We start from the raw sequence: 22927 nt of genomic DNA on the forward strand, positions 1-22927 counted from the left end.
AAATTGTCCAAAAAAAAAAGTCATAAGTTGAAAGTATGTTAAATTGTATTTTAGAAATAAATATTTTCATGACACGTATGCAATTTCGTCCTGTTTTTATTTCAAGCATTTCGGAGGAAATGCAGAAAAAAAACCCCAACAACATAAAAACAAAAACGTGTTGAAGACGTTTCAACTAATCAAAAGTGACGGATCGTTGGTTCTAGTTCCTTCACTATGAATCGACAGCCAGCGCACAGAACTGGACGACTTCCAGCTGAAGACTCTGATGATAGGAATTACATGTTTAATTACAACAACTGGTGGTCTCTGTAAGTGTCTGAATCACGAGGCTCTGATATTATCTTCCAGAGGCTGATAAGTATATTAGGAGCATTAACAGCCGCATCACGTCTTTATCTGAATCGCGCACCTCTGATTACATTATTGACTTGCTAAGCGGAAGAAGGACGAGTCTGCGCCACAAAGCGTGTTAATGCACATTGTAGACAGGCCGGTCCCCTACGGAAGCCTTGTGGTTCCTGCAAAATCAAACTTAAAGTAATTCAGAACTTATCTCCCACCAATCAGGTTAATGCAAGACTTCTCGAGCCATTAATATGAGAGTTTTTGGTTTTCGATGACACGAGAACCAATGGGCGATCCAGCGGCGGTTGTTTCGTGTCGACAGACTTTGGATTTCATCCAGCTAAACTTTGACCGCAGCCACACAACAACCATCAGAGCTCTGGCCTGTAATATGATGAGTTGAGATATATATATATAAAATTGCCATATATATATATATATATATATATATATATATATATATATATATATATATATATATATGGTAAAATAAATAAAGACCTAATTGACTGAGCTGAAACCCGAAGCAATTACTTGAAAAATTACTTGTATCTTCAAGGCGCTTGCAACTACAGTCTGACTAAAGCGACAGCAGCAACAACATGAATTTCATTTTTTTTTTTTTTTTGCTTGGAAGGGGAGGAACACCTTGATGGAGGCTGTGGATCAAGAGTTTTCGTTATTTCCCAGAAGGCAATTCTGTAAAGAAGCGAACTTATCCTACAGCAACAAGGAAAAAAGTTACCTATAATTTTATTAGATTAGATTTTAGTAGAATAGTATTCATACAGCATCAGCAGCAACAATAATAAAATCACTATATTATTATTATTATTATTATTATTTTTTTTAGCAATAGCCTATGTATATTTCAATTTTGTCATTTACACGATGCCTCTTTTCCCTTTAATTTTTTTTTTAAAAAAGCAGGCACAAGTAAGAGAAGTGAACTTGACATTTTGTTACAAGGTGTGTCATCCATCCATCCATCCATCCATCCATCCATCCATCCATCCATCCATCCATTCATCCATCCATCCATCCATCCATCCGCTCGTGCGTGCAGTCGCCGGGGTGCTGGTGCTTCTTTCCAGCGGTGGTTTATCTATTACCAAACGATATAAGTCTGAGAAAATACTTGTACCTTGTAACGAATACCAAAATTTTGGATGAATGAATACAATTTTAGGAGAACATGTGTGTAACGCGCAGCAACTTATTGTAAACATTGATGCGCGCGCGAGACAAAAAAACAACAACAAACAAACAAAAAAACACCAACAGTGGTTTCCATGAAACATATGCCTTACAACTCTGCGTGAGTATCACTAAATTCATGAATTAATTAAATAAATGACCAATATCATCATCCTCATCATCATCATAATGATAATAATAATAATACAAACAAAATGCCGAGCGGATTTCAAAGACAACCTGATGTTTGACTTTCTTCCAGGACGCAGTCAACAGTGCGTGGACATTCGGGGACGGATTCCGTTGACTGTGTCCTCTGTAAGTCTTATCTAACTGACAGGTTAGCGGCTGCGTTGACTGCAGGCCAATGGGAGCCGCTGCTCTGCTTTCCTATCTTTATATGACCTGAAGCAGATTTTCCTGACACTTTAGACAGAGAAGGAAGGTGGAAAACACTCCGGGTGGAAAAAGGAACCCGTATATATATATATATATATATATATATATATATATATATATATATATACATACACCTGCTGATTACACCTGCGACAGTCCATTGAAATTTGAAATTTGATTAGTTTGATTCACAGAAAGAAAGAAGAAACACAGTTCAACGGCAGTATACAAGGAGAGGCTTAAGAATTATTCAAATGGTTTAAGTATTAACGAATTTCTATAAAGGTGCCCCCAAAACAATGTTTTAAATATTTCTACTCTATTATTATTATTATTATTATTATTATTATTATTATTATTATTATTATTATTTGCTATTTAATAATATTTTTGTACATTATGTCAATATGTGTCTCTCCAATGCAATTTCTAATATTTATTCATAAAATCTTCAGCAAGCCTATTATATGGCAACATTGCAATTCACATTAATATGATTCATTTGCATCAGAATAGCAGTACAGATGAAAAAGATATATATTTTTAATGACTTGTCTCTCTCATGTTCCTTTAAACTCAAAGTGTTACAAAGGCAGATGATTTAGTGAAGATAAATATTCCTACATATAGGAACATTTATTCCTATTCTACCAGGATAGGAATAAATATACCATCCACTATTTTTTCTCTTGTAAATGTACATTTTTGATAAGAAAGAAAAAAGCAACAACAAAAAAAAAGCATTGCTAGATAATAAAGTTTGTATTTCTACTGCAGGATTCCTACTGAAATGCGCACTGAGGGTGAAAACCACAAACCTAACCAGCCTGAACAGTTGGCTTTGATGAACACAAAACACATTTGACAGATTTGACCTAGATTCTAAAGTTATCAAATCTTCTGGAGATTAGAGCACTGCTCTCAAATTACAGCTTGCTGGAGAAATACTGAACAGAAGAAAATACAGTTAACAGAAAAAAAGGAGTTTGATTATTTTTCTTTTAATTGATTAAGCAGAAAACCAACAGAAGAAAAATACAAATGGACGCACTCAAAAGACGCAAAAGTTGGTCAGCTGTTTCATGCCTCATGTGACGTCACAAGAAGCATGTGGGTGTTGAGGCTTGCAAGTGTTTGGGCGGGTAGATTATATATGAATTCAACAACATTTTACAATAAAATACCAAAACAAGTGGAAAACAATTATATGTTTTTATATAAGGGATAAACTAACGATGTAGAGTTTGATTACTTTATAGAAAAGTCGGACGTTCCTTTAAAGGGAATAACTTTAAAATAGCAAATATTAATAGTTGGATTTTATAAATCGAATGTATCATAAAACACAACTGTGACCAACATCTACAGCTATTTAAAAAAACAAGACAACATACAGTCAAAATGTGCACTTAAATAAGGAGACAATCATGTTCAATCTAATACATAATGTTGATCAACAGTAAGTGCATTGAATCTTTGAACCGGCTTTAAAACCGCTAATCTAATAAATGTTTTAAAGATCATAAAAGCACCTTGTGCTAACCACAGAAGAAACAAATAATCTATTGACAGATTCATAGCGTTTTGGTTGTGTAAACTGGTTAGGGAAATGCTCTTTTCCCACGAACGCAAAGGCAACGCTTGTCATACGGAAGCCGCGTTGGTGTTTACAGATGACGTTTGAGCTGTAGCCGCTATGGGATGTAGCTGACAGGAGAAACGCTGAATTCAAGAACTAGTGGATGGACAGAAGCTGGAATCAAGTAAGAAGCTTATTTTCTGTGTAAACCTTCAATGTTTTTGTTTTAGGGTGTCTTTTCTTTGCCGCAGCTGAACATTTTTCTGCAGAGTACGAAGCTGCTTTAATGACAGGTAGGGTTAGCATAGCTAGCCTCTCTCTCTCACTATCGAGAACTGCTCCTTAGTAAGTTAAACTTGGGGTTACACAGCACTTTAGTTCTGTTTATGTCTTTATCATTTTGAAATATAGGACGCTGATTACTGGTACTGGTTCTCCGTCGTTGCATTTCGCGAGGAAAAGCTGCATTAGCTCTCACGTTAAACGACTGTGATAAAGTTTAATTTGCGAAAGGTTAACACGTAAATAAGAGTTTGTGCAGCTAAATATTTGATAAAAATCATCTTTAAACGGGGAATGACACAGCTGTTTGATACATTTTGATATGAGGCAAATGGGAATACGTCATTAATGTACACAAAATGTCACGTTTTCTGCAGATAAAAGACCCGAGATATTTGGAGTTTTAACTGCAGAAAAAACACAGGTGTGGTCAATATCTTTAATTAGCTTCCTTCCATTCTGTGTTTTTCAGATATACCGAAGTACTGCCTTTAGTGACGCACATGAGATTATTTTACCTTCTGTTCGGTAACTATTGAAATTAGGATTTCTGCTGTTACCAATACCTAATTTCAGGCTTTAGCAATGCGCCAATATCCATACCATCAGTAGTCTTCTATTGGGCATGACTATTTTTCACCAAAAAAAAAAAAAATAGTGCAAGACGATCACACACGTTAAATTGTATAAACATGTCATAAGTTTGGTATTTAATCATACTAGTAACACCTGAGAACATATTAAACATGCATGCTTTAAACAAATTTTTAACATCTCGCATACTTAAATGAATTTATTTTAAATTCGCTCTCTACTATGAATATACATTGTAGCCGGGTGCTGTACTTCCAAAGTCCAGTTGTTTAATGTGCCTGTACTTTATTCCAGTCATCAGCCATTTGAATGTTTATTGTTTAGAGAATAGCTGTTTTTTTTGGAGCAAGTAGGTTCAAATCAGGCCTGGGTTCTTTTTGAATGGAGTTTGCAGGTTCTCCCAAAGCATGTGTGTGTTTTCTCTGGGTACACAAGCTTCCTCCCATAGTCCAAAAGACATGACTGTTAGGTTAAACTGTCTCTCTAAATTACCCTTAGTTGTGTGTGTGTGTGTGTGAAAGGGTATATGTCCAGTGTGTCTCTGTGATGGACTGACAATCTGTACCCTGCCTCTTACCCAATGACCGTTGGAGATAGGCACCAGAGCAACCTCTTTTTCCCTGTTTCATGAGATTAATGGACAAGCCTATCATAACAAAAATAGAGTATATCTTGATGTTAAGCAAGTGTTTACATTTTCTGTCATTAAAAATCACAATTTCTTATTGTGGTTTTCAAACGCTTGTACTTCAGACGGTGTGAGTTAGAGATCAAGTCCTGCAGGAAAATGAAAAAATTATAAATCTTGGGAGAAGAAGGAGACACGAAGCGCCCTAAAATTTCCTGGTAGACGGCTGTGTTGACAGTAAATCATCTTTATTTGTGGGATGGGGATGTAGAGCTTAAATTGCTCTCTACACCACCCCAGTAGCTGGTACAAAATTCTACAAATGAACACCATTATTGCCCGACATTGTAGTGTTTTGCTGAGCCTTTGACTTGTGTCCACCACAGTGAAAAGATGCTGGAGTCCTACGTCACGCCGCTCTTGATGAGCTATGTGAACAAGTACATAAAGAACCTGAAGCCATCTGACCTACAGCTTTCTCTATGGGGAGGGGATGTGGTGCTCAGCAAGCTGGACCTGAAGCTGGATGTGCTGGAGCAGGTAACGTATGCTAAATAGAACTTGGTACTTTTCTGAACATTGATCAAGATGGACTCCATACTTTATTACAGTGCTCCACATTTTATCTGCCACACTGTCAGAGGTGCAAACAAGTTGTAAACATAACATTGCATTTGTCTGAGAAAATGTAGCTTAGAAAAATATGCAACAAACAGCCTAAATAAAGAAATATGCCTTGAGTAAAAGTGCAGGTGCCTGAGTCACCTCATTATGAAGTGAAGTTAAGTAAAAAACTAACTGTTTTTTTGGTATATTTGCACTTAATGTCATTGGTCTTTATTACAGTAGTGTTTTCATTCTGGATCTCAAACCTGCTGCTGCTTATGAAAGAAAGTAAAGAAAGCAAATTGTTCATTTTTCAGTAATAGACCTGAGAAAGTGGCCTGGAAGTTTAGGAAGCTGTGTAGGTGCACACACCCATGTACAATTATGTAGAGTGTTGATATAATGAATGCATTGATTGAGCAAAAAGGACAAAATAACATTCAAGTGAGTTTCCAAGAGGAACTTTGGAAATTAAATAGCAATGATCTGGAGCCATCAAGAGAATGAACAATTCTTCAATATAGGGATAATTTTAAAGAAATGGATTTAATATTACTGTGTGATTGCATTTCCAACTCTATGGCATCAAATGGAAGCTGGCTGTACCCCACTTAATTACAACATGATCACAATAATTTTTCAATTGAAGTCCAGATGGATTCTATCGAAGTAACTGCTTAAACACCAACCGGGAATCTTCCTGTTACAGTTATAGGTGCAAGTCTTTCGGTATGTTTCTAACTGCTTTGCATTTCTAGAGTGTGACTTTTTTTTTCATTTGCTAAATGGCTCAAGCTCAGTCAGATTAGAAAGTAAGTAGCAGTTTTCAAGTTTAGCTTTTGGCCATTCTAACATTCTGTATGTTTAGCATCATTGTCCCTAGAAGATGAACTTTAGGCTTAACAATATATCGCCAATATATTGTCCAGGCAAAATTCATGAATGAAATTTTCATATCACGAAGGACTGTTTGGAATGCAGTTAAATATCGCTCTGACTCTTATTTTAACAATTATTTGTATGTTTTATATCTTTGTCTTTTTGCAGGAGTTGAAGTTACCATTTACGTTCATGAGTGGCCATATCCATGAGCTACGGATCCATGTACCCTGGACCAAGCTGGGCTCTGAGTCTGTTGTCATCACCATCAACACCATGGAGTGCATCCTCAAGTTAAAAGATGGAGCACAGGTCAGTTCTTTATGAGAAGCATATTTTTGAGTTAAACTGACATCTGGGCTGAAATAGCACTGACCAGAAAGTCTTGCTATTTAAGGTTCACTGTATGCTAAAATAAAACTCTCTTATACATTTATCTTAATGTTTCCAAAAAGTGTAATAGGTGTTACAAATGCAGCTTCTTTACACACCTTTCCCCCTTCTTGACACAAAGGGGAAAGGTACAAACCCTGGACTGTTGCGTCAAGGTCTCTGTATATCTTTAGTAGTGAGGAGATGGCAGAAATTATATCGCCTGAAGCAGACAGCAATCAGAGCAGATACAAGCTAGCATTTGCTCTGAGCAAGGCTCTGAGAATTGACAGCAAATTTCTGCCATTTCAGAAATCCATATCAGATGTTTCTTAGAATTGGATTATTTCATGCAATTTAAACATTATCACAACACAATGCTGCTAGTTTTGCCAGTTCAGCATCCATGGTGTTGCATCTATTGGTGTACCCCAAGATTGTTGACTGTGTCCTACTAGCAATCAGCTGGAGCTGCATTTATTCCTGTTCATCTGTTCGTTTTTCTTTACCCACAATACAACAGTGAAATACATTAAAATGGACCTTTTTAAAACTGCTGGCAGACTCAACTTAAGAGTAAGTGGTGGGATATGCCCACTATCAGCTATATAAGCAATTGCGTGTAGTAATAAAGATGCTGTATGCAGGGGAATGTACTTTTTAAAGTAAAAAAATATTTTACTGGTAAGGTTTGAATCCACTAGAGTTCACCTAGACTGTAATAAAATGGATTGTTGCAATAATGCATAAGATATTTACTCCTCATTAGACAGTTTTTTTCACAAGGAAAAAATTGAGAAGTCTTACCTGATTCAAGATGCAGATTTTGCCAAGTACTCATAAGTACTTCACTCAGCATCATTAAGAAATGATTTAGAAAATATCCCTTTAAATGAAACCAAAAAAGCAGATTTTGTCTTAGTAGGTTTCTCAAGAGTACCATGTCCAAGATTTTGTGGTTTCACCATTTAATCAGTTTCATGCCGTTAAAAGGCCTTTTTTCATAATATCGCATTTACACACTCTAGATGCTGAGATAATGTTTTATAGTTTCTGTAGTCATAAATCTTTTTAGTTTTGAAGTGCAGTGATGTAAAAGCAGTTGTCTTGGATACAATATTTTAGATTTTTCTGGACTCATGTTTGCCACCCATGCTGGTTATAAAATTCCAAATGCAGCTCAGAGCTGGCCCCTTATATGGGGAGGCTGAAGTTTCAAGGCCAGATGTCCCAGAAGAAACACATTTCAAGGGAAGTCAATTACAGCTAATTATATAGGCAGCAGCAAAAAGATTTGTAACACATGAGTTTGAGCTCCCCAGAACTAATGGTAAATATCATTCTATGCAGGTGGCTACTGCTCATGCTATCACGTTTCCAGTTCTATGGAAATTTAGACTTGTTTTAATGCTTCGTACACAGCTTTAGGTCATGTGCCAGTAACAGCACTGATGTATTCTCAAAACAACTATTTGTTACAGATGTTTTCTGAAAGGCTTTGGGTAAAGAGAAGATTTTGGGGAATTGCAAATGACATTTGGACAAATTATTCAGTGGTATGCGAACCCAAGAGACATAATTTGGAGTAAAGCCAGACTTACAGGAGAAATCTTTCAAACATGTGGAATTTAAATGAAGCCCTGCACTTCTCCCCTGTCTGGGAGGCACGAGGCTGACTACTGGGTTTTAACCCAAGAACATGAGGCCAGCTTGTTTTTCTTATTAAAGCTGTGATTATATTAATGAGGATAATTATAAGATCATAACAAGAATAAATAATAAAGAATTTAGTGAATCTTTGTATATATAGTTCCATCTAATGTTGATATACGTTGAATTGTAATCATATTCTGATTGGATGCAGGGAGCTTGTTTGGCATAGGTTCATGCAACAGATGGGCCTTGACATTTCACCCTGGAGCTCTCGCGCAATTTGCACAACGGCCCAAAGGATTTTGAAAAGAACTGCAAAATCTCATGTGTGTATGGAAAATCTTACGCTTTGTTTAGACAATCACTAGTGTTTCTTTTGTCCAGTGGAACCTTGTGGTAGGCCTCACACCGCCAATGTGTGGAAATGATAAATGATATCATTAATATGGTTTGTTTTCATAATTACCGTTAAAGCCTGAGCTCTGGCCTGTAAAAACATCCGCACATCTTTTGTAGTTCATTAAAGGCCACGTAATTTGACCGGAATTATTTAGACCTTTTGAATGTTCATGTTTCCTCCCGAGAGGAACCGGGTAATATTAGGGATATTGAGATTGCCCAATAGGGTCCATCTGCACAGCAGCATGAGCAGCTCACGACTGTGGTTTCCAGAAAATGTGGAAACTTGGGCATTTAGCAGCAATTGGAGATTACAGCTCCTGCTGACAGTATAATTGCTTGAAATACAGTGTAATAAGGATTGTAGTACAGAAAGAATGGTAAGGGTTTTGTCCATTTTCTTTAGCTTTAAGTTTGCAAACTAGTGGTAGGTTATACATGCCAACATTTTATAAAAGAAAAGTTACCTGCGATAAATTAATTACAGTTTATTGTTTGTGCTCTTTTTTTTAAAGTGTAAAATACCATTTCTCCAGGGTTCACCTTTGAAAATGGCATTACACTATTTGCACAAGAATTTACCTTGCTTTTCTTTTCAGACTTGCCTTATGAGTTTGTTGCTTGTTGACATAGTAACCTAAATCCCCAACATTACACAATTTTAATTGAAAGTCTAAATGCGTACCTTGATGGAGTTTTTTTTAACTTACATTTTTTCCCCTCTGCAACATGGTAAATTGCCCCAGATGTTGAAGATAAGCTGTGATCAGCTAAGGCAGAGAGGAACTTGCTGGACAGCAGTTACAGCATAATATTCTAAGACCCTCTTTATTTTTTATGAGACAGTGATAAGGACTTGGGTTTACTGAGCAGAGCCTTTCTGGTTTTGGCTCAGCTTGCTGCTTGATCTGTGGAGTTTTATGACCGCTGAGTGAATTTGCCACTGATGTGGAGTTTTTGATTGATGCTTTGCCTCAAGATGATTTGGGGAGGTGCCTTTGAGACTTGTTGGTTTGGCATGCATTCCCTTCCTCTGTTAAATTCCTTCCAAACTATTTTTAGGGTTTTACACCACCAGACCTCATTGCTCCTAAATAATGGGTAATGCATGTGAATTAGGAAACCCCTTATTCAGGACTTCCCCCAAAAAGCCTAAGCTACTATTCTAAAACTGAATCTATCCCCTAATAGACAGAGGCTTGTTAGTTTATTCTTATATGTTAAATTTATTACATTAATATATTTATTATTTCACATTTTGTTTCCAAATGTCTTAAAACATTCGTTGTCCTACATAGAGACTTTACATCTGCCTTTTGAGGTTGAATTCATAATGTGTAAAACAAAAACTTTTGTGTTTATAGACTGATAGTCCATAAATACTAGTAATATTGATTGTGTCAAGATGACTCGTGCACAATATATCAAATTGCAGTTGTCAATATCAATGTTTTCAACATTGTACCATAAAGGACTGCTTGAATGCAGTATTTTGGAGGATACCTTCAAAATACCTCCTCTCAAAAAACATTACAATGGGCGTGCCGTGGTGGCGTAGGGCGTAGCGCGACCCGTATTTGGAGGCCTTGAGTCCTCGCCGCCGCCGTCGCAGGTTCGACACCCGGACCTGACGACATTTGCCGCATGTCTTCCCCCTCTCCTTCCCTGTTTCCTGTCAGCCTACTATCACATAAGGGACACTAGAGCCCACAAAAAAGACCCCCTGGAGGGGTAAAAAAAAACAAAACATTACAATCACTTTGACTACACTGTATCATTTATGTAATTTGAAATCATATAGAAAGGAACAACTGTAAAAAAACCCCAGAAAAGCTTCTGCTAATTTAGACTTCCATGTTTACTCACCTTAGGAGCGAAGCGCAGGCATACAGCTACAGCAGCAGCTGCAGCCGTTACAGCACATCTGGTTCTTTCAAACTCAAAACTGGTTAATGATACACAATCCTGGAAAGCTGAGATTGTTTCAATTTGTACCTCAGAACATAAACACTGTAAAACATTCTTACTTTAGTGGGTTAAAGTACAAAAAAAAAAAGCTGTCACAAAAGAGTTATTCCCTTAACCTCTAAAAATCCTAAGTGAAAGTCTCTGCTTCATTTAATTCATTTTGCAATTAAGGTTTATGTTTTAGTTAATGTATCTGATGGAGGTTGTGCTAGACTTCTTTATTGTCTGTCATTTTGACTGACGAGGTAAAAAAAAAAAATTAGTCACAGTCTATTTTTACCTGCCAATTTTTTAAATAACTTATTCAATTACATTTAATTTTGACTTAGTTTAATATTCAGTCCAAACACGATGAACAGAAATTCCACATCGAGCCGTCATACATCAAATGGTGAATAATTGTAACATTTTCCTCACAGTGACAAAAACCACTGACTGTGGCTCCAATAACTACATATTAACAATGAAATTAAATTATTGCATTTAAATTTGAACAATTTACTGCTTCTAGTGTGAACGCACAGTCTCAAAACTTCCTCTTGCACTGCACGGACCTGAATTGCGCACCCGCTTGTGCGTAACCAAATGTCTCAAGGGTTATTGCTGCAGAGGCAATTGTTATGAGGTTTTGGACTTTTGCTTTGGACAGATAACGTCTTATTGCGGTGGCCCTGAGGTGCAAACCACTTCAGCAAATTGAAAGCACAATTACAAATTACAAAAGCACTACAACATTAACGAAACGGAAGAGGTATGTCCCAGTAGGAGACCTAAGAAATCGCTGGTTGGACTACAGCTCGTTTTAATTTTGAACCGGAAGTTACTCTGGTGTGCTTCGTTTTAATGAGAAGCAAGCGGGAATACGATGACGTCGCCATGTATTGCCCAAACTGTGGAAAAGAGCTGGTTGAGCCGTCACCAAACTTTTGTAGCAGTTGTGGCAAGAGGCTTTGGATCACCGAGAACATTCATGTTTTTAAAAAACACGTTAAAGCCAGAATAACTTCTGGTTCAAAAGTAAAAACGAGCTGCAGTCCAATCAGCAATTTCTTAGGTCTCCCACTGGGACATACCTCTTCCGTTTTGTTAATGTTGTAGTGCTTTTGTAATTGTGCTTCGTTAATGTTGTAGTGCTTTTGTAATTTGTAATTGTGCTTTCAGTTTGTTGAAGTGGTTTGCACCTGAGGGCCACCGTATCTTATGACTGTTTTGATGTTGATCTGGAGGTTGAATCTGTAATCTGGTGTCACACTGGAGGCTGAAATTACAAGTGCCACTTAAGCCAAAGTTTTGAAATCGGGGCACATTTCTCCAAATAAAGTGATCGAAAGTCGACAAGACTCTGGACAAGGGATAAACTACCTTTTTTGTTTCAGCACAGAAGAGTTTCTATTTGATTGCTGTTTATAAGAGAACAAAAGTACTTTGTCTTGAGCACAAAATATCCCAAAATCTAGTTCATTTTTTATCACAACTGGAAAGTAGAAAAAAAATTATAATAAAGTGAAAATTTTGACTAGCCCAGATAGCAAGAAGTGGAACATTCAGAACAAGATCTAGTTTTGTCATGGAAATCTGGTAGAATTTGGGTTTTTGGTGGCATGAAACATTTTTTCCTTCTGAAAACTTCTTGTAGCAGGAAAGAAGCTGGTGGAAAAAAATCATCCCAGTAGCTTCCTGTATTCAGTAAGTCGAGCAATGATCAATGCACTTTGGGCAGGATGCTGCTGTTCCACGGTTTAATCCCTGCTCTCAAGCCATCCGGACCAGAGCGGCCTCTCTTCTGACCTTATTACTCTTATTACATGTTCGCTGTTCTGACTGATACTGTACTTTAAGAAACAGTTACCTTCATTTAAGGCAAATGTTTACTCTAGTGATACTTTGTTCTGTCAGAGACATGTTGCAGTTTGGAAATATATTCTACTTAGCTCATATATAAAGTAAAAATGACAACCACTGAGTGTTACTTTTAAATAACAAAATATTTTATACTCTTCATTGCCTTGACATGGAGGTTCTTTCCTGCCGTGTCTCATTCACAGTATTTCCAGGTCATCTCACTTTCTACCGTGGTGTGGAAATTGCTTATTTATATTTCTGAAGCAATATGTCTACTCTAAAGCCAGAATCCTGGTCTCGGATTTGTTTTGGGTTTATTTTTAAGTGCAAAGTTGAAGTCTAAAACTTGTGCTGGTGCTGCAGAAGTGCTGAGCAAATACTTCTTTCAGTCTGGGTATTCAAACATCGTCTTAGCTGGGAGTGGTATTTCCTGACACTGAAGGAAAGTCCTCTCCTATTTCATTTGTCTGATTTATTTTATCTTGCTGGTTTCAGAACATTGACTCTTACTACAGTTTGTTCCTTCCAGCTGCACCTCACATGTGTAATTAAGTTGTCAAAGTTGCTTCAGCCACTGCTTACACTGTACAAGGAGCCTGATGCTTACATTGTTCAAGGGGAGCTTATGTTTTGCATAATGTGGCTTAGTGTTTTGTTTGACATAATAGGAAAGAGTCTGAGAAATTTATAGTTTTGTTTAAACAGATAAATGTCTAGTTTAGTTTTCTGATAAACTTAGATCCTGTGTTGTCACTTCACTAAAATAAAAAGGCTGATGTCATAAAACAAAGATTTGGAATCAATTATTTTTTCTTTGGAAACTATTTTAAGTTTAAAATTCTTATCATTTGAGTGATAAATTCATGGAAGACAACCAGTAATTTTTATGAATAAACAGAAGTCAGGTTAAAACTAAAACTCTTTCTTATGAATGCTTGTTGTGTTAATGTTAAACCTTTAAGTCCAAAGTTTTTTTTGTAAGCTTCTTTGTATATCAAGACTTATTGTAGTGTTTTAATGTAACCAACACATTGCCATTATTATCATCGCAGAGTGAATGTACCAGTGGAAGTCACATGCCTCACATGCTCAGCCTTGGCTTGTGGTTAACTGATGGAAACATCTAAAGGACCATTGCTTCTCAGATCTTAATCTGGAAAAATTTACCCCGCTTTTTACATTTTTCTTTGACTTCTATTGTGCTTTTTTCCTTTCATTTTGTGATTTTTTTCTTTTCTGATGTCTAATTCTTTCTTTTTTCTTTTGTATTAGATCTTCAGTTGTCCTTCATTTATTGTGTGTACAACTATTCATTTCTTAAAAATAGTATTGTTTTACGTTTTTTTAATAATCACATCTGTAAAACATAGTTATGTTCTGTTTTCTCATAATTTACAAAATCTAGATGATGAAAAATATCTGATTAGGTGGGGCAGCCAGATTGTGATACATTTTGGACACTCCTTACAAAAGTACTTCATAAATATGCGCAGACTGTGAATATTGTGCACAAATGTACGTAATAATTTGCTACACATTTGGGTAACAAATTGTTTTAAAAATGTCAGAACAACCCACTGTTTCCAAGAAAACTATTATCAGAGATTTACTTTTACATTGCAAATAATAGAAAAGTAGTGTCACATCAGTGTCAAAACTAAGCTACTGTAATGGGGCCTGCTGCTTATTTATAACATATCTTTAAAAATTGTGGTTATATATGCTAAAAATTTCAAAGAAGAATATCGGTGGCTTAAAATTCTCAAGTCCTGCTCTTCGGACACAAGATGAACAATTTTGTGTAATTTTAGTTGATGTGTCAGGATGCAATCACACCTCCTCAATCCCACCGGCATGTTTTCCAGTGAAGAAAACACTGGAAAACAGACTTGGGACTTTGGGTCAGGCTGAAGTCACTGATTTGGTTAAAAAAACGTATCGTAGCAGGGCCCCGGGGGTGGATGAGATTAGCCCAGAGTTTCTTAAGACTTTGGATGTTGTAGGGTGGTGTTGGTTGACGTGCCTCTGCTATGTCACAAGGACATCGGGGACAGTTTCCCTGGATTGGCAGACCAGGGGTGGGGTTCCTCAGGTTTAAAAAGAGGGACCGCAGGGTGTGTTCCAACTACAAGAAGCTCACACTCCTAATCCTCCCTGGTAAGGTCTATTTAGGGGATCTGGAGAGGACAGTCTGCAGAAAAGCTGAATCTCGGATTCAGGAGGAGCAGTGTAGTTTTCATCCTGTCCATGGAACATTGGACCAGCTCCACACCCTCAGCAGGGCCGTGGAGGGTGCATGGGAGTGCATCCAACCAGTTTACATGTTTTGTAGACTTGGAGAAGGCGTTTGACAGTGTCCCTCCGGGAGTCTTCTAGGGGCTACTTGAGGAGTTCAGACTTCCAGGCCCCTGACACTGTTACGTCCCTTCATGGCAAGTGTCAGAGCTTGGTCTGCATTGTTGGCAGTAGTTAGAACTATTTTCATGTGAGAGTTGGATTCCACCAAGGTTGTGCTTTGTCAGTGGTTCATAACCTTCATGATAATTTCTAGGTGCAGCCAGTTTGGTGGCCTCAAGATTGAGTCTCTGTTCTCTTGGCTTCATCACACCATGATCTACAGCCTTCACTTGAGCGGTTCTCAGCTGAATGTGAAGCAGTTGGAATGAGAACCAGTACCTCGAAGTCTGAAACCATGGTCTTGTGTGCTTTTTTTGGTTCGGGCACGAGATCCTACTCAAAGCAGAGTTTCAGTATCTGCATGCCTTTTTTGCGAGGGAGAGAAAAATGGAGTGGGAGATTGATAGGTAGATGGATTGATGCTGCATTTGCAGTAATTTGAGTGCTGTACAGGTCTGTCATGGCAAGCTGACTCAAAAGGTAAAGCTCTCGATTTATTGGTCAATCTGAGTTCCTACCTTTATCTGTAGACACAAGCTCTGAGTAGTGACTGAAAGAACAAGACTGGAGATTCAAGTGGCTGAAAGGAGTTTGCTCTGCAGGGTTTCTGGGCTCCCCCTTGGAAATGGAGTGAGAAACTCAGTCATCCAGAAGACATGAGGCCAGTTGAGGTGGCTTGGGCATCTGGTTAGGAAGGTCCATGCCGCCTCCCTGGTGAGGGGTTTGGGTATGTCTCATAGGGAGGTAATCCAGTGGAAGACCAGGGACTCTCGAGGGACTATGTTTCTTGACTGCCCTGGGAACACCTTGGGATTCCCTCAGAACAGCTGGTCAGAGTGGCATGGAAAGGGGAAATCTGGGTGTCGCTGCTTAAGCTTCTGATGGATTGTGTCTCAGGAGCTATTTTGCTAGAGAATCAATAATGAACAGACAACGCCATTGAAATTTTATTTTGGTGTTGTGTAATATCCCTTTCAATTTATATGATGTACAGCTGGTGTATGCTACTTCTATGAAATTGCATAGGGAATTTCTAACACAAGTTACACAGTGAACTGAGCAGTGACACACTGGACAGTTCAAACACAGCTAGAATAGTTAAGTACACACTCATATGTTTTATTTTTACTTACTAGATGATTTAATTAAAAAAAAAAACTTTTTAAAACTTAGAAATATATTTTCACTGTTACATCAGCTTTCAGATTTATGTTGTTCCACAAGTTCTGTGCGTCTGGATTCAAATTTGATAACATTAGAGGTTTTGCCAGGATGAAGAAAGTTACCAATGTTGGTTTAGTTTGTTTCACTATGTTTTCACATTTAACGCCTCCACTAAGACTTGTGGTGATGGGGTTAAAAGCATTTTTCTTTCTTTGAGGTTTATGGGATTTAGTCCTCGTTTAAGACTTCTGACTGCCCTCATTGCACATTATAAAGTGTTAACTTTTTTTTTAACACCGTCCTTAAAAAAATAATGATAGGGTTCTTAAACAGCTTACAGACATCAACTTTAAAATTAGCATTCAAATATATTCAAAATCCTATTTTCAGCCCCTTCTGCAGTGAAACAGTAGCTTTTCATGTGTGGATAATATTGGGGAAGTTGTCTCATTAAAAACTAGAATGTTATGTTGTGAGCCTATTAATCTGCTCTGTAACTTAGATTTATTAGTTATTCTGGGCATGTTGAAGTCAGATATTAAACAAGGCCAATTTCACTTTGGCATGCGGAGGTATTCTTGGCTGAGTTGTACAACATGACATCATCAGCGGTGTTTGTTTTTTCTTTTCTTTACAGAATTCACTTATGTAAATATACTTTCTCTTATCATTCTTATCAGCCTGCCCTCCTCAACATGCTGCATGCTCTTTCAGTGGAAGTTTGTGGAGGTTAAGAGGTTTTGTCGATTTCTCTGTAATTAAAACTACAGTTTGTAATTGAAACAACTCCTGGATTAATACTAAACTCTTTTTATAATAGCCATTTAAAAAAACACTAGACTAACATTACATACTTATTTGCCAAATTTCCTTTGAACATTTGAACTTGGTGTTACAGATGGAATTCTATATAATCTATTCTCACTGACTTTTGACATTTGAGTTAGTATGCACAACTATATTATCGTAAGTGCTTAAAAATAGTTCATGAGGAAAATGTTTACTTGAACAGCGATTTTTTTTATCAATGACCATTAGAAGTGTGTTTTTTTTCTTAAAGATTACTTCAACATAGTCGACATAAAAATAACCATTGTATGTTGAAAATTTGTTTTTATTGCTGCTTTTCACTGTTTGAAATGTTAAATCAACTGAGTTTTTTGTCACTTGCGGTGACTTTGTTTTTCGTGAATTTGTTTTTATTTGCTGAAAGAAAGATGACTAATAAAGGAAGGCTCAGTGTATACGATGTACATTGTGTACATTTCAGTTCTTTATTAGAATTTTTTTTATTTCAGTCACTTTAAATTGAGATTTCCTCTCCCTGTAATTAACTTGGATCCTGGAGCAGAGGAAGAAAGCAGCAGGAGGAGAGCACATTTTTGTAATGAGCTGTTTTCATTGAGATAATTACTCAGAATGTCACACAATGTTACATTCATCATGGCTGATTTCAGTCTCTAATCCCTCCAATCTGCCATGGATTCCAGCTGCTTCACAGGGGTTTTTAGAGTCTGGGTCTTTATATTTAGCTTCCCTGTGAGAATGTTCGCATACAGTTGTGTGTTGGGTTGTAAGCAAGGTGTTCACTCCGGGCAAACGTCCCTAATGTAGTGTGGTTGCATCTGAATGTGGGTTACTGAACAGGTTTGTAGTTAAAAGTTAACTCCAATCTGAGGACGGAGAGCACAATTTCGTAGTTATTCTGTCATGTGGTACTTCTACTTATAAAAAAACCCCTCCCATTCAACCCCATCTTTAATCACAGTTCTTTTGCTTTCTACATTTGTTAGAGTTTCATTAAAGTCATTCGCAGCCAATTTTTAGCTGAGCAGATGGGTGTGTTTATATGTAATGGACGTTGAAGAGAAGGTCGTTTGAGTCTACACTGGTGAGTTCATTTTTGTTTCTGCTAAAATTTAATTCACATTTTCATGTCAATGAAAACGTACAATGAAATTTCTAATCTTAAACAATTTCAATAGTTTGAATACAAATGAGCGACTAAATACTTGACTATTTTGTAGCCATCTAAATAGTTTGATTGTATGAACTTACATTGATAGACATTGTAAGCAGTAGACAGGATGTGTATTTGTCAGATTCAGTATGGATCCATTTGTCTCTGTTTATGTATGCCAGTGTCTTGGAGAAGGAGGGCCTGTGTCTGAGATAAGGAGCTATTGGGTTTCCATATTTATTTTCTCACTCTGTAGGCGTTTGCCTTCCCCTGCCTGGCCTCCAGTCTGCAGCCCTGCTGCTTTGATGTCAGCATAAGTTTTCCAGCAACCTGCAGAGAAAAAGCAACAATAACAGAGTGTGTTTATTCAGCAATGGTCTGCATGCTCTTATTAATCTGGGAGAACTTTATGAAATTGACCAGTTTCAAAAATGTTTTGATTTCAAAGATCAAGCAGTTTCTGACAAAAAGGTAATATGCTTCCAATTCCTGTTAATTTTTATGTGTCCAGTAAAAACAGTTTTGTTTTGTAATAGAAAAAAGCCTTTTTTATTTTTCCCAACAAAGTTTTCTTACACTGAATGTCGAGAAGGCTGTAGATGACAGGAAATTACAATAGGACTTGTATATCGTAATACAAACAAGTATGGAAAATCTTCTCTGAAACATGTAATTAAAAAAAAATATGTCTGCTCAAAATTTTGCTTGACCTTGAAAGTTTGACTAATTAAACACTTAAAGATGTTAGTTTTTATCTAAACAAGTAGAGGTGTACCAATCAGACTTTTCCTGACAGCAGTTTCTATTTGTGCATGCAAGGCCTAAACTGTACAATCAAGTTTTTTGAAGGGCAATAAAACATGAAGGAAAAATTGTAAACTTCTCTAACAGGAGTAAAGAGTTTTTAAAATCCATCAAGCTATATGTAAGTTTGCACACAATATTCAATGACAGGTGCATACTTGGTTCCTACTATCAGGGCTTCCTCGTTTACTTAGCTCCTGCAGTGTGTGGTTCCTAATAGCAGGAGGTGGTTGAGCTTAGGCATTAACACTTAGACAACCCTATGAGTTGAGGTTACTACTGGTCCCTACTGGTCTATGATTGAGTGAACCGTCTGTTTGCGGACACAGGTCACATATGACCTTCTTGTGCCAGACATGCCTACTCTAGTGCCCACTTACCCTCTGAGTTGGGGGTCCCTCTCACCTGCCACTCACACTTGTGGAGGCTTTTTCATTTTCTTTCTCCTGTGGTCTTCCAATCTATAAGGTCCTGTAACTCCCTGCTTCTCTCAGCCTAGCCAGCTCACTTTTTTTCTCACTGTATTATTTTTCCACTTATCCCATTGTTTTTTGTTGCCCCTTTCCTTTCTAACTACCGTCATCTTAACTTAACGGCTAAGTTGACATGCCTGTAGGATAGTAACCCCTTTTCCTGTTTTTTGTGTGCGTCTGTCTCTCTCTCTTTCTCTATCTTTCCATGACTTATTCCCTGTCCTGTGCACAGCTTTGGCATTGCTGGGATCAGTTTACATGGCAGCAGCTGAAGCAGGCTTCATTTGTCCCAGGGCTTCCCTCTGAAAAGGCATTTTTCACCTCTGGAGAATTGCTCACTGCCCACAGTGACATTGAGTGCTTAATTGCACTACTTCCAAATTTGGAAGTCTTGATCTTTAGTGGCAGTCCAAGCTCTTGAACTCAATGTACTATGTGGGCTTGGAGGGTTTTGCATTCCTTTAGGTATAGATATGAGTCTCAGAGAAAGGCAGACTGTTTCTAATTCTTATCTAATCACATTGCGTATTGTGAACTAAATACAATAAAATGTGAGGGATTTTTATAAGCCTACTGTTTTTTTGTTTTTTTTAACCTGGATATATTTTATCATTACACACCTGACACTTATTTGTAAGTGTTGGCAAATTTATGTTTGTCAGTATTGAACAGCAATCTAATTACTTCCCACATACAATACCTATATTAATTCTTGACCTGATAAAGTTTTTCTAATCTTACCCTCTGTTTACCATTGATACACTGAGAGAAAATGAATGTGGATGAATCGGTGTGTAACTTGAGAACGTGGCATTGTTTTTTTTTATTTTCTGAGTATTTTAGAGTGAGGTGTAATATCCTTGAAGTACCCGAATACACTTCATTTTTGACACATTCAGTGTTGTTCTGGTTAGTCTAAAGAGAAATGACTGAGACATGTAAATACCAAACATATGCGATCCTCTTTTTCTTTGTCCAGATTGTCTGTCTAACTTACCACCCTGGTGAACAGTGGAAAGGTTACAGTGCTGTGGTAACCTCTTAATCAATACCATACTGAACTTTTAGTTTGCTCAGCTAAGCTCCTTTGTCTTGACATCCAGTTTTCCAGAGGTTTTAAATTTGTTCCAAATTTGTTTTTGAGTTTTTTTCGCCCCAGTACTTTAATATAAACTCCTGTTGAACAGACAGTTGTTGTAGTGAAACCGTGTTGGATTTTTTGCTGCCTACTTGATCCAATGAAGTCATTTCTTGTTTAATGCTTTTTCTGGCCAGTCATGTTATTTTACTTAATTAAGGATGTATATATTTGTTTAAATTCCCAGTGACACCAAATAAGTATAGACCTAATGGAAGAGAAAAGTTATGTTCTATACAGTCTCTTGTCTATAAGGATGCATCATGCATGTCTTTCCTCATTCCTTGCATGTTTTCCTATTTGTTTTCCATTACTGTCTAGAAACATTTCATAAAAAGGTAAGATTAAGACTTGTTCCAGACAAGTCTGTCTGTATGAACTCCATCAAATTAGATCAAATTATTTCAATGAACTCCTCCAGAATTTCTGTTGTTGACACATCAGAGCCTCTTTTGGAAACACTTACTCATATAGAGGTGATACAGTGGTAGAACAATTAAATTACCATTTTCATTTTCAGTCATTAATTTTCATATTGGTAAATATTTGCTTCGATTAGTTTTATATCCATCTGGGCCTTATGACTGAAGTTCTTTGACCTGAATCTTCTGATATCTCTCCTCTTTGTCTGCTGTTTTATTTGTATGTAAAGTAACATAAGGCCTGTTGATCTGAGGGAGTTTTTTTTACTCAAGACAAAAATGTTCCTAATATAATGAAAATTTTGACTCATTATGTTTCTCTGCAGCCTTATCCTCTGAAATAATAATTTTTTTTGTTATCAAACACACCTAGAGAGTCTTGAATTTCTGATCTTAACATGCCATGTTTTTATGGTAGATGACATGTGCTGTTGTCTTGTGCCATCTTTGGGTACTTTTATTTTTTAAAAGTAATTTATATCAACCCCCTGTGAGGATGAGGATCCTTGTTTCTTTGTAGAATTCATCAAGGTAGGAGACAAATCCGCTGCGTTTGCTCTGCTCGCGCAGCTCAGTGTGAACCGCAAATGTCCACATTGAGCTGTGCTCAATGTTCTCACAGGTGCACCTTTAGAGGTGCACGTTGAGCATGCGGTGAGAATATTTCTTTGTGAACAAAGCATTATGTGCGGCATGTGTGTTTATGTTTCAACATTCTGACTCTGTCTGCATTGATAAAGCTTGAGTTCCCAGTTAGTTGGTGCGTTATGAACCAGTGGTTCAGCCCGTGGAGGAGCTTTCGTGCTCGCCTCGTGACTTGTGCATCACGCTGGCTCTTTTTTTTTTTTTTTAGTTTATTTTTTGCGGCGACAAAATGCATATGAAATGCTTTGTCTACTTAAAGTCAGGTAGAGTTGGTGCGCGGCCTCGGGGAGATCAGCACAACTCCTCCCATGAAGCTCGGACAACCAAAGCAGTCTCTGTGGTGCTTATTAAAACTCATTAGACACGAAATGAAAGAGCTACTAAAGCCACATAAATTAAATCTCCCGTTTGTTTGTCCCTCTGCAGCCAGTTGCCGAGATGCATTGTGCAGCGGGTCTAGCTCATCATACAAGGCCGGTCCAATGTTGATTGAGGCCTTGAGCAGAATTTGACTTAGGGGTCCCTCTTGCTGCAAACATCAGCACCACTAACAGCATTTCACCATGTCTGAAGTGAAATCTGGAAGAGGGGGCCTAGATTAATTGACAGAGCAGTCAAATGTAATTATAGTTTACTAAGATGCATTTATGAACAGCTAAAACTCAAAGAATAAACTGAGAGCATTAGATTGTAGCTATGGTAACAAAACAATCTAACTATGGAGATTGTTCTTTGAACTTTTACAAAGAAAACTTGCCAGCTCCCTAAAATCCTAACTTTAAATGTTGAACAATTTATAATCTTTTAATTTGCTGAAACCATTAAATCAAATTTAACTGCATTGATATTCTCTTAGGTTATTTATGCCTTGGGCTGGTTCTAAATGTGATCAGCATTACATCGTATTTTTAGATCGACTAACTGATGCCTTAATTTGGATTTAACAGAAGTGCAAATAATTGACATTTATTTTAGTTGTATTTTTTTATTTGTTGTTTTTAAAACTACAATTGTGGGTTTAAGTCTTGTTGGCAATGACTTCCATTAACATAATTATCCAGTAATATTTATGTTTCCTGTCAACTTAACATCTTTTAATACAAAACCCAAGTGGACCGCCTCGGTGCCCTGATCACCTTGCTTAGCAAGTTTTCTGGGGGGAAACCCTGTAAATTTAA

The 22927-nt window shown here is 37.2% G+C and overlaps 1 protein-coding gene across 3 annotated transcripts in view; it reads left to right on the forward strand.

Moving 5' to 3' along the window:
* Positions 1-3600: 3600 nt before the first annotated feature.
* Positions 3601-22927, forward strand: part of vps13b (vacuolar protein sorting 13 homolog B) — a 304956-nt gene continuing 285629 nt past the window's right edge. For 2 of the 3 annotated variants that reach the window (XM_032557919.1, XM_032557917.1), the window contains exons 1-3: positions 3601-3707; positions 5414-5567; positions 6681-6824. In XM_032557919.1, coding sequence (XP_032413810.1) covers positions 5421-5567; positions 6681-6824 — 291 coding nt within the window. In that variant the 5' untranslated portion in view covers positions 3601-3707; positions 5414-5420. Of the gene's footprint in view, positions 3708-5413; positions 5568-6680; positions 6825-22927 lie in introns of those variants that run through there. The other variant, XM_032557918.1, reaches the window with a different exon arrangement.

The sequence above is a fragment of the Xiphophorus hellerii genome, chromosome 3 (assembly GCF_003331165.1).
Source record: "Xiphophorus hellerii strain 12219 chromosome 3, Xiphophorus_hellerii-4.1, whole genome shotgun sequence".
NCBI classification, from domain to species: Eukaryota; Metazoa; Chordata; class Actinopteri; order Cyprinodontiformes; family Poeciliidae; genus Xiphophorus; species Xiphophorus hellerii.